General features: G+C 41.9%; 1 protein-coding gene across 1 annotated transcript in view; it reads right to left on the reverse strand.

Annotated features, from left to right (window-relative positions):
- Positions 1-12,988, reverse strand: part of thsd7ba (thrombospondin, type I, domain containing 7Ba) — a 208,141-nt gene that overhangs the window by 37,021 nt on the left and 158,132 nt on the right. The window contains exons 18-19 of the mRNA XM_086219797.1: positions 8,418-8,684; positions 7,095-7,273 (exon numbers count right to left, since the gene is read on the reverse strand). Of these exons, the coding sequence (XP_086075923.1) occupies positions 7,095-7,273; positions 8,418-8,684 (446 nt within the window). The remainder of the gene's footprint in view (positions 1-7,094; positions 7,274-8,417; positions 8,685-12,988) is intronic.

The raw sequence follows: 12,988 nt of genomic DNA on the forward strand, positions 1-12,988 counted from the left end.
TTCTACATTCATTATACCTCACTGGCCTCGGGTAGCTCCACCAGCAGTTGCCTCTTAATCACTTCAGCTTTAAAAAGGGAAAAAACAAAAAAAAAGAAGAAGTTTTGCAACCCAGGTCGTGAAAAAAAAACAAAAAAAAAAAACAAAGCAAGCGGATGGTGACGAGATCACATTAAAGCAACATATTTCCAGGAAGGAACATCCATTAAATAAATAAATGATGACTGGTATTTCTTTACGCTGATTTTTTTCATTGTGCTCATGGTGGGATTCTTCCTTCAGGCTATGAATTACATAAAGCTGGAACAGATGGATGAAATCGACAGATTCTGCCCCGACACGCTCACATCTTTGTCTTCAGGAGGAAAACTTCTCGCTCAATATTCAAAGTCATATATTCTCCACCAGTTAGTCTCAGAGGGTAATTGCATTCTTTCTAGTTAGCATTTTTTAGTAACATTTGAAAAGGGCTTCATTAATATTGTGGGGTGGTATTGGGTGTGTTTGGGGATGTGTTGGCGGTGATGTATAGGTCTGTCAAGCTTTAGCATTTAATTATAGTGATAGTTCCAACTCCAGCGTGCTACCGAAACTTTTTACCTTTGAAACTAGTTTACAGGAAGCATGAACACACTGGGAATGCGCTGCAAAACCTCAATGAAAGCTTGGCAGTCTACAACGCTGGAGAAATTAAAAGACTAGGTCAATTAAAAATCTATCAGACTCTAAAGGAGCTGCCAAGAGCGCTCATGATCCTCCGTGATGAGAGGGAAATATTTTCAATTATAGCCGATTTTGGCTGATATTCGTTAACCCTTACAGGACAACAAGAGTCAGCCGCCCTCTGGTCAGGTCTACATTTCATAGCTCTCACATTTTTATAGACAGGAGCGTCACCTACTTTCAAGCTCTTGTCAAATGCTCATGAAGCTCATCACCTGTAGGTTCATCTCTGGGCCTTTCACAGGAGTTTGAGTACGCAGGCGTGATGCGGTTCTAACAATGGACCCTGCGGGCGAACCGCAGGTCGGGTGGGTTGCGTCGTATAAAGTCTGATTCTTTTTCAGGGCTTGCTGTGATTGTGGTAACAGAATTATTTGTTTCATTTATTAATTGTGGTTTGAGAGGAGAGAGTTGTATCAATGGACCAATCAGATTATTTCATTTACCCTCATTCACGGGAGCATGAACACTGCAGCTTCACTTGCTCTTCATTAACACCATACAGGACTATTTTCTCCACCTCTGACAAACACGGACAATGAAACTGGAGTGAAATGGTTTACTGCTGGATTTCAATAGATTATTTTCGTGGCTGAGAACCCAGCAGTTCACGCACTGACAAATGAAATATCCATATTGGTGTGTGTTGATATAATTTAAGAAAATAATTCCTTTGGTGTGGCGGCAAGTGGATAAATTATGCAGCTATGCAGCTGTGGATAGTGTCAGAGCTGATTCATGCATCGCTTGCGACTTACACCAGTTCCTTCCTGTTAGCCATCTGCTTACGTGAAACTGGATAAAAATTAAAAAAAAATCAAACTGTGCAGCTTTTCTACACTTTCTGAATGTTTTCAGTCTAAATGGATCAGATCCGAACAGTGAAACAAGTCATTCTGCACAGGTTGAACGGTGCTGTAAACAATGTGTCCGCCATTCTACATCGACAAGGTGAGCACGGAGACAAAAGTCCCACACTGTAACTTTATATTTAGATACATATTTCAATCTATTCAGAGCAGAAAGAAGACAAAAAGGAATTGCTCACAGTATGTGCAACCAACAGTCTCCAACAATGCACCTGCTCAGCTGCTTTAGACTGTAATACACCCGGAGAATAGCAGTCAATACAAACATTGAATTGAACTGAAGGGATTGAAAACAGATATATACATTAAATAACCTCAATTTACCTCACTGAGCCGAATCCCCCTGAAACAATCCAGCACCATCAGGGGAAGCACAATCAACAACCTGCTCGCGTGTCTATATTTACTCTTGTTGACACCTTGAATATTCCCAAGTGTTGTTAGACAACACCACCAACAACAACAGGTGACATGCTGATCCATGTGGAGGCAATAAACAACGTCTATAATTACTGCCTAGCTGTTGTTCTAAAGAAACAAAGCAGAGAAACAATCCACCGAAACGTGTCAAAACACTCATCAAATCTTTGATTTGGTGAAGTAAAGAGCTGAACCCCCAAACACAAACAGGGTTACGAGCTCCTCCCGTCAAAGATGTCCCGAGGAGGCGTCATCGCACTGCTGGCAGGCAACTCCGCTGGTTTAAAGGCAATTTTAAGAAACGCGGAAAAAGAGAGTGAAGAAGGTGATCTAACCTCTGCATGTTGTAGAACATGTGTGGTCGCATTTACATTGTAGATTTACATCGAGCATCACCCGGGTTAAAGGTGTCAGATTTGCTCTTCATGTGTCATTCAGGCTTTTATCTTGTGCGTTTTCTGTAATGTAGACAACTGTAAAATCTTAAGAGTTGAATCAGTTCCGTCTCCCTTGCTGAGAACTGTATGAGTTTAATAACAAAATTAACTCCAGAGCACACTTTCCGAGTGCAGCTGTGAAAGCCATATAAAGGAGCACTCACAGGTGTTCTGGGGCTTGTGGGAGTAAACGCATGATTTGGGTCTCATTCTGAGGTAACAAACATCCCTCAGGATCCATGTCAGTGCAAGGAAAGATCAGCGAGGCAAGATTTAACGGAAGATTCAAAGGTCACATGTTTATGTCATGGCAGGGTCCAAACTTTCACATACCAAGCATTAAAAAGCTATGATTTGACTTTTTATGTATTCGAGCTTGTTAATAGCACCACCAATGTGTTTTATATGTGTTGTCTCACGATAACTGGGTCCCACGCGTGCTCCGTCCCAGCGGTGGCTAATTATTATGCTAATAAATCAGTCTCTAGGCATGTTTCAACATAATAACATGTTTTGGACTCCGTATTTGTCTAAACCTGGATTATCTGGACCTCTGACAATGTGGACCACTGATGACCAGCGGGTTCATTATTCAGCCTCTCTGGTGCCAGCATAATTATCAAATTGTTTGCTTGATTGCTAATTATTGGATAAATGTGTTATTGTACCTGCATTAATGGTTTACTGATATTTACTGGAATTATAGCTTTCAAATCATTCATTATTTTCATTAATTAAGGGCTCAGCTTCCCTTTTCCTTTAGCCGTAAGTAGAGCCAACACTTTTAGTGAAGCTTTTTCTTTTTTTCGTAAGCTCCCAGACGCAGAAAAAAGCTTCCTGAGGATCTGAGAGAGGAGCTGAAAATGCTGATATTGTTGAACGTAAATTGAGCTCCCATCCATTCAGTCTGGCTTTAATCTAGTGTTTTTAATTGCATTGTTTTATTACATACGCCCCGTGGACCCACCATCAACCTGCCTGGCGCCCAGCTGCTCGTATGCTGGAGCCGACAGCACCGCGCTAGCTGGAGGATCGGAGCATTATAAAGCTGCTCTATCAGATGAGTCGCTTGTGTTTAAGAATTTCTATAATTTCATATTTATTGGGATCATGAAGACCAGTGCTTCTGTCGAGATAAAGAGGATCCTTGCCTTTGAACTGGGGTTTACTGAAAGATAGACTGGTATTTCTGCCTTTGAACTCTGCTTCATTGAGTGTATTTTGTCTAATACATGGTGGCGGACTTCAAATACTGTGTGTTCTGTAGTTCTCGCTGTATGTAGGTGCCTTTTATTACAGCTGGTTGTTAGAGAGCAAAGGAACAACGCACCACATAGGCTTCCTTTGTCATGTGTCTCTGTGCCGCTTCGAGCCTTTTGAGTCAGATGGGAAAAACGACCGTAATCTATAATGAGCGTCTTTGATGGCCAGAGGTGTATTTTATAATAAAGCACTTCACATATTCTCTTTTGATGTGTACCAGCAAACTGTAACTGAATAAGTAGGATCACTCTTGTCTAACAATTGACAAAAGCCAAACCGGAACATAAATACATCACAAGAACAGAGAGACAATATTTCATCAAGTGGAAAATGACCACATGAGTAGAGGTCAAATAGTAAACGGGTGTAATACATCAAAGAGATGCATTATTGACACAAAATCAATGTTTTACTGGGAACGTGACAAGTAGGTGGGCAGAGATGTACTGCATAGCCAGGGTTTGTAATGTCAGCGTCGTTACAGCTGTTGACTTTAACAAGATGTGATGCTATTTTTACACATTTGACACAACGACAAGCAGCTGCGCTCGTACTTGTGTTTTAGAGCACGGGTTCATCTGCAACTTGAACATTTCAGTTTTTAAGTTTGGATTTTCGTCCGAATTTACAACTCAACATTTCTGTCACAGGCCAGTCAGGGATGTTGTTTTTTGGAATTTGATCAGTTGTTTCCCGTTTTATTTTGTAGGCTGATTTTTTTTTTTTTTTTGCCCTCTTGCGTTCCTAGATGCTGATTTTACTTCTGCCTGTTTATCATTGTCCCCGTGTCTCTTCAGTTAATCAGTCCTTGACTGCCCTCTCTTTGTCTCCTCAGGCAGTCGGCTCCCTCCCCGCCCTTGTGTTCTCCCACCTGTGTGTTGTGTGATTAGTTCTGATGTGTTATACTTCCTTGGTCCTTCACTTCTTTGTCAGATCCTCTTTGTCAGTTTGCTTGTTCAGTTTACTCTGCTTTGTCTCCCTTCATGTACTTTTCCCAGTTTGTTTGTTGAAGAGATCCTGTTTTTTGGGGGTTCTTTTGTTCTTTTAAATATATCACTTCACTCCCTGCCTGTGCATTTGGCTGCACCAGCCTCTGAATAATTTTAACAATTTGCTCATTATCCCATCAGATAAAAATGAAAGTCTGGACCAAATACATACCACATCTGTTTTCAGTTCAACCCCCCAAAGGTGACCTGTATCAAGCCCTGCTTATTGTATCTGAACCACAGCGTCCCAGACTAAACCCAAAGTGCGACTGTACCTTGGCTCACCTGCTGATGACAATGTTCTTTTAATGGTTAAAAAAAAAAAATCAAACAAACAAGTACTTGTAGCATTCATTTCACCCGCGCCATTGATGGGACAGAAAGCATTAAGGGACATCAAATGCACAAAAGGACAAAACCATGATCGGAGTGACACCCCCACCCCCCGCCCCCTGTTCCTACCTTTTTTGCTCACTCAACCATGAGACCCAGGATGAGTTGTGGTTCACTATAAATTTCATTTCGGTCATGCCAGTCTCTTCTGGCTGCTGCTCGAGGGGAAACATCTGCTGGTGGGAGTGAAGCCTTTTTTTTTTTTTGTTGGAGTGCAGTGGGCGAGTGAGCAAGCAAGAGAGAAGGGTAGCCATTTGGAATGTAAAAATTCTTTGCCACGACTTAACACAGCTCTTACCAGCAGATGTACAGTAATAACGCCTGGATGGCGAAGTGTGGCCTCGAGAGAGATGATGCGTATTTTCAAGGTAAGCTGGAACTCTTTATCTCGGCTGGCCTCGGCGGCGTTGTCGTCTCATGTTCTTTGATATCAAATGTCAGTAAGTTTTGACAGTCACATCTTAACACAACAGCAGGAAGACCTGACCTCACATCATCTACGGGAGTGGAGATTATATTTGCTCTACACCTCTGACAGATGTACTTCCCTTTTAAAAAAAACATTCTGGAGTCATTCACAATCAGGCCTGGTCTACCCGGAGGATGAATCTGTGAGGACGCTGGCAACAACAAGCTTTAATTTCAGTGGCGAGGGTTATTACAACAGGGGCCATAAAGACCTTGTTAGTTGTTAGTGGGTACTTAACCATCTGTACACAAATCTCCTCTTAGCACACACCAGAATATCATATCACAGCCGGGGCTTCATCTCCCACTGACCTCCACGCACTTAAATGACCTCTCCGACTCATTCAAGCATAGACACAGCACCCATGAAACACATCCCCTCTTTAAAGCGCGACTGCTCCAGAGATGTGCTGTCACAAAACGTCCAAAGCTGTGTATAGAACCTGGCTTTGGAATATACTGTATGTATCAAAACAATCCATCCGTGTCACCCTTCAACTTCCTTTTCATTACTCCATCACTTGGTCTTCATGTAAAGGGAAGGGCATGTTGATCGAACCAAGTGCAGCCGGCACGAGTAAATTAACAGGTAACCCTCGAGACTTGCTGGCTTTTCAACTCTGTCAGCCAAATGTGAGGCGATTAACAACTCGACGGTGCATTATTGTGACGACATGAGGCTTCAACAAGAAAATACATTAAGAGTCAGCTAACACATCATGAGCCAAACGCTGTGCACCTGTGAGGCTTTGTGGACGCAATTAGTCACTAAAGCCCAATTTCTGACAAAAAAAAACCCAACCAAAAAAAAAACTAGAAAAAAAAACAAAACACAGGACCATCTGGCTTTTGTCTGCAATGTGAACAGGTTTAATCAGCATTGAGTCCTGGGTCAAAGACCTCTGTGGCTGACACGGGTGTTTATCAGCTCTGGCTCCAATCATCATAAATGTGAAGACAAGACAAAGGTAGGCTGAGTAATTTGCGGCCCACCTGACGCTGTGAAACCTGTAAGCTGTTGTCACGTCAGCCACTAGTTCTGACATGGTTCAGTCAGCTTTGATAAAACTAGCAGAGAATCAAAAAGATAGAGGACAGTAACCGCTGAAACGCCATCAAAGCCCTCCATGCAGCTTTCTGATACACCGTTTGTTAACTGTTTTCCAGCGACATTGAACGTGATGCAGAGGAAGAACAATAAAAGGAAACATCTGCTCGCACTGGTAAATTTTTGGGCTTAGCCTGCATGCATGTGCAGTGGAGGGATTAGGTCAAATCCACTGTAGAATAATGGTGAAGTTGCTATGACTCATCCGTATGCCATTGTGTGTCCTCAAAACATGGAGGTGGATGACGGGTCAACTACTTCAGCTGCATCTTCATATACAAATGCATTATTCAAGAGCTTGTAGATGAGTAAGTGAACATAAACAGAATTCATGACCACTTTGAAGACAACTGGGGGATGTGTTACCTTCCGCAATGCTCTCTTTTACTGTACACAATGGTTGGGGTACACAAACAGGTCTTACCTGGTTCTTTAAGTCCAGTTTCGGGCAGGGGCGGCCCCCGTTAAAAGATTTCTCCCGCAGCCACTTGGATCTTATTTTCAGCCCACTGCCGCAGGATGCACTACAAGCTGACCAGGCTGACCAGTCGCTGAGTTTACAGTCCAGGGGGCAGGGGATGTGACAAACCTCCACCATGTAGCCTGAAATTGAACATTGGCAGACAGGAGAGGGGGGTTGAGGGTGGGGGGGAAACGAGGCTGCAGTGTGGATCACATTAATAATTTCAGACAGACACAACGCTGGCCTGTGCTCCACCAGACCTTGGACTTGCTCACTGTGACACCAACAGCTAATTATGTGACTAATGAGCTACTTATTCCTACACTGTGCCAACACAGGATAACCAAACTAAGGACTTTTACAAGGTAAAATGACTTTGTTTTCTGCTCGTTTGCAGTTTCACATTGTACGTGTGCCCTCAATGTGGAGAAGATGACGTGCAGATAACGAGGACGAACGTGTACTGCTAGATGCATGACAATCCCTATCTTATGATAACTTTGAATATCATCGACTCACTGTGAAATGTTTCCGTTATCTACCCATCAGAGTTTATACATTTAGGACCTTTCAGACTAATCAAACTGAAATTCAAAGTGCCTTTTGAAATGGCATTAAGAAAGCGAAGATATAATTATTATATGATTGGAATAGGACAACATTGGTTGAATTATCATCATTTCAAACATCAAAAACCAGCCAAACATCGTTGAAAATCAATAGGAAAAAAGAATGAATGCTGAAACCTTAGAATTATAAAACATCACATAAAAACCCAACAGAATCGATGGGTTTTTAATTCAAAGGCGTGAACATTTTCAGCTCCTGTCCTCCAAGCTTGTTCCTGTGTCTCCGAGTGTAATTATTGAAAGCTGCTTGACCAAATGTTTTGTTCTACTTCGTGGAACAGTTAAAAGAGAAGAACCAGAGGACCTGAGGGGTCTTCCTGGTTCATAAACCACCAGCATCTGAGAGTCTGCTGCAAGGCCATGTAGTGCCTTATAAACTAATAAAGCAGTTTTACCATCAGAGTGTCAACTAACAAGGAACCAGGGAGAGTGTAATAGGAGCTCTCCTTCTGGTCTAAGTCTCACACGAGAACAGCAGAATTAGGAATTCATTCAAGCTGACTTACTGTATTCTAGGATGTTAGGGCCAAATAGTCTAACCTGATCGTAATGTAGTAGTTTGCTCTATCGGGGAGGTCTCAGATGGGTCTGGTATTGTGCCCATCGATGTCTGTTTTAGTTCGACACGTCCAGCAACACTTTCTGTGACTCCTACCTGCGTCTGTACACAGCATGGGGTCGACTAGAAGTCCCTGCTGGTCCATGCAGGCCACAGCTCGGTAGCGGAGACCTTGGCCACACTCCTTCACCTCCTGGTGGCCCATCCAACTCTGCAGGGATCCTGGAGGACAGCGATCAGGGAGGACACAAGCAGACCAGTTCCCATAGGGTTGGGACAAATGCTCATCACAGGGACAGGCTTCCGTCTCCTCCAGTGGGAACAACTTCTCATTCAGGCAGTGCTCTTTCTTTTTACTGCGACCTGCACATGAGATGGACAAACCAAGATGAGAGGTGTTGAACGGTCTATGAGGAGGGCCGGAGGCTGGAAGGAAGCCTGAGCTGGGTTACGACTCCATTCAAATATCAGCCGACGGAGAGCTGAAGAACTGGTATCCATCAGGCTGGAATGGAAAATGTATATAGCATCATTCTTACTGCATTTACAACAATACAATCCTTCTGAAAAGGCTAGCAGAGCCCCGTCTACTGTAAAGGCTTTTGAACATAAATATTCAGGCTGTTGTCACTCACTCTTTTATATCTGCAAAAAGTAATGCACCATTATTTGTGTTCAATCCAGATAATTGCGCGCCAGACATCTGCAGCCACGGGTCTGGCGTCCAAGCTGGACGTGCGTAGGAAGGTGCGGAATGTTGCAGCCGCATTTCTTTCTATGAAAACAAGTGATCTTTCCCTTTTTTTGTGCCTCAAACTAACAAAACGGAATAATCAGCCTGTCAGTCCACAGTGCTGAAGCGAAGGAATTTTCCTGTGATACGTATTCAGTAACACCCCAGTGATGAGTCATATTTGTAGACAAACTCGGATTTATTTATTTACAAGCCTCTGAAGTAAATGGTGCACTATTAATGTCTATGTCACATTGAACAGCCACCGTAATGAATGGAAGTGAAACAGCACTCAATTAGGATGTACAATACAACACGCAACACTATCGGTGCATGTTTTACTTTTATCTACATTATTTACATTTCCATGTTATTTACATGCAAATGTACCATTTTGAGGCCGCACACATGAAGATCCTGCAGCAGCCATGAAACAGTAAACACTGCCTGGGCTGAGTTCTCCAACAAACAGGGAAACAAGGTCATTATTTTCTTCTTTTTTTTAAATAAAGATTCCTTATGTATATTTATGCGTTCTCTTTTCAACCACGGTATTTTGTCCACACGCAGAGTTTCCTTTTTTACTATTAATGATCAAAAGTCCACAGACAGTCTTTGAGTGGAGAGGTTGACATTGGTGGAGAAATGGCCAGAGAATAGAAGGCTAAAGATACTGTTCCATCTGAAGCTGCTAATGTTAAGCTCCAGCCGTGGCGTTTTTTTTTATTATACTATAATTCCTATTTTGGTTGGACCACAGCCCTTCAGCACGCTAATCTCTCTTATTTCCCTTAATAATTTCTCACACTGTCTCCAAACAGACGTCTTATAGCTGATCTAATGAGGTGTCCCTTCAGGAGCAAATAAAGTCCCATTTGTGTGTGTGTGTGTGTGTGTGTGTGTGTGTGTGTGTGTGACATCAAATGCCACCATGACCAGGCTGCTCCATCCATCTGCACCTCAAAACACCTAACGAGGATGAAAATGAAAATGCAGCCCTCATCACAGTTCACTTCAGGGTTCATATAATTAGTCCCATGCATCCTCTTATATTTGATGAGCATTAATAGACGAGCAGAACAGACATTAGCAGCTGGAATGCATGTGTTCCTCTCAGGCTCTGTCACTTTTAATAACTCGACAAGCAACAGACACAACCTGTCAAGCTGTCCAACTGCTCAAAAATCTTCCTCGTATTAGACAGATATATTCTGCTGCCCTCAAGTTATAAATATCCTGCTGCCGTCTGCACATTAGTGCTGCTATTGTACAAGAAATGAAAGCATGGTAGCCTTTTGTTCTAGGCGGGTGGTTATGAATGTTGCTCAGTGATTTTATTATATTTTTTGTACGTCTTAATTGCGTTGTGTACCATTTTATATCTACCTGGCCAGGAACTACAGCTGGGGATTAACTAATAGCTCCATCTGGTGCATTGCAACTTCTCAATTTAATTGAGATTAATGTCTTTTTTTTAATGTGGTCACTTTAAAAATACTCAAAGTAAAGTAAAGCAAATACAGACTGACTTTCCACCAACAGTTTGCATTCAGTTCACTTTAACACTCAAAGTTATTACACTTGTCTGGACCGAAGATTGGCAGATAAAAGCTTGTCTTGTAGCTTTACACTCGACTCAAAAGTGTAACAAATTCAATGGATTCTGTATTTTGTATCTGAAATTGCAACCAAAGTGTTTTTTTGCTTGACGGGATAAAAGTGTTGCAGCAGCATCACCATCGTTTATCCACGGAAACCAAGAATGGCCATGCCTGTCGTGATTATTTTCAAGTTTATATTAAGTTTTACATTAATTAGATAAAAATACATTCATTCATTCATCATGTGATAAATGTGTTAATTTATTGTGTTATCTCAAAAAACAAAGAAAAGGCAGATTTCAAAGAGATAATTTATCATGAAAAAAAACAGCCTTGGTTTTCTCATGATAAATAATTACGGTGTGATCGTTATGTGCATTGTCAGTCCTGGCCTCCGCACATTGCCTCTGTCTCTTACATCATAAATCGAATTCTTTACAGCGGCCGTTATATGTTAGGATAAATAAGACGTTTTAAATCGGTAAGTAAACCCCAACGTGAGCAACTGATGGGGAAAGAAAAACAAAGCAAGATAATTTGACATCATATTTACCCAACCTACAGTAACTAAGCAAGCGTGAAAAGCAAGAGAGAACACCTAACAATAAAGTCTCTCTGCGAGGTGTGATGTGTTTATTTCTGCTTTCATTCTTGAGGGAAAATCTGTGAAATGTTTATCTGAGCAAAACATTTCAGTGGTTTTGAAGAATGTGGCATTTTTTCTGTCAAAAACGGCTTGGTTTTGCTTTAAAAAGAATAAATAAGATAGAAACGTAACAACGACCGTCTATCATGTTGGAAGGGCGTTTCTTTGTTTGTTGTTGTTTTTAATTATTCTGTTCACAACAAGAGTGTGTTGACATTGTACAACATATAAAGAGCAGCTTTAATGAATGGCAAAGAAGGAAATGACTGAGATTGTCTTAACTGATTGCCATCATCTTTTGTAGGTGCTATAAAATTTACATGCAAATAATATTGCTTCACACACACACACACACACACACACACACACACACACACACACACACACACACACGCACACACTCTAATGTGGTGCATCCACAGGAAACAAAACCTATTTAGCAGTAAGAGCTGACTGGAAACATCCATCAAACACACATCCACAAAACCATGCAACCTTTGTTTTTTTTTCCCCAATGGGTATTGATGGTAACTGCGACTAATTTGGCAACTTGGTGGAGAAACAATTTTAGGTCATTACTCTTTACCTTCTTGGGTGACCAGCTGAGGGCGTGGGCTCAGGTGCTCGTGTGTAAAGTTGGGAAACATCAGCAACCTCATGCAGCACAAGTACAATATTTACTAGCCTGAGGCTGTGAGGCTGTTTCAACCTGGAGTCAAGGTAACGCTCGTGGAACACAGTTGAGCACTGGTTTCAAGCACATCTTTACTTCCTTCTTTTTTCCTTATTTGTGCACATGTAATTTGAAATGAGGCACAATATCCACTCCACAGAAGTCTCTGTCACCGCTCACGGTCCACAATCAAAGAGAATGTTACAACACAACAGAGGCTAGAGATAAGTTGACAACAAAGAATACCCTTTTTCATAAATCAAAAATAAAAAGTTTTATTTTAATGTGCCCCGAAAGAAAAACTACAGAATATTGGATCTGTAAATGCCTCCCATGCCTTGTCCTCCGTTTGTGCATTGTAGCATTGCTAAGATCAAGGATCGCCATCCATATCAACAGAGTCCTAATGAGGCCCGTCTCTGGTGCTCAAGTGCAGGCATTCAACTAAACAGAGACATACCTGCTGAACCAACCCTCAAAAGGTGATGTCAACTCGTTTAGCTGCACTATAAAAAAGGGCCACCAGTCGCTTATCTGTTGTACTTCTGACAAAGTCGCTGCTTGTACACCATTTGCTGAAGAATTAAACTGCATTGGCTGTTACCACGGCAACCGCTAATGTCACCAAATCAACCAGGACTAAACGGATTACAGCGTTTAATGCTCCATTAGCACCGATAACAATGTGCAGTCTTCTATCAAATGTGTTGTGTTGTGAAAAGGGTTTGCGAGTGTGGAGCTGCGTGCGGTGTGAACGGGTCTGTGTTGCGCGCGGAATGCGAGGCCATACATGGGCTCTCTGTGAGGGATGTCAACAAATGACTAATCTCAGCAGGAATCAACTGTCTGGTCAGAAAGACGCAGCACATACTGGGCTGTCACTTGTCTGGTGGCTACTTTGAAAACGGATAAATTTTTTTTTTTTTTTTTTTTTAAAGAACACGACAGATATTCTTCAAACAAACTGTTGATAAGCAATCGTTTTTCATTTTCATGGCCTGCTGGCTTTAATGG

This window comes from Aulostomus chinensis, chromosome 12 (assembly GCF_037954235.1).
Source record: "Aulostomus chinensis isolate RoL2024-O1b breed Wild chromosome 12, RoL_Achi_v1.0, whole genome shotgun sequence".
In the NCBI taxonomy this organism is placed as follows: Eukaryota; Metazoa; Chordata; class Actinopteri; order Syngnathiformes; family Aulostomidae; genus Aulostomus; species Aulostomus chinensis.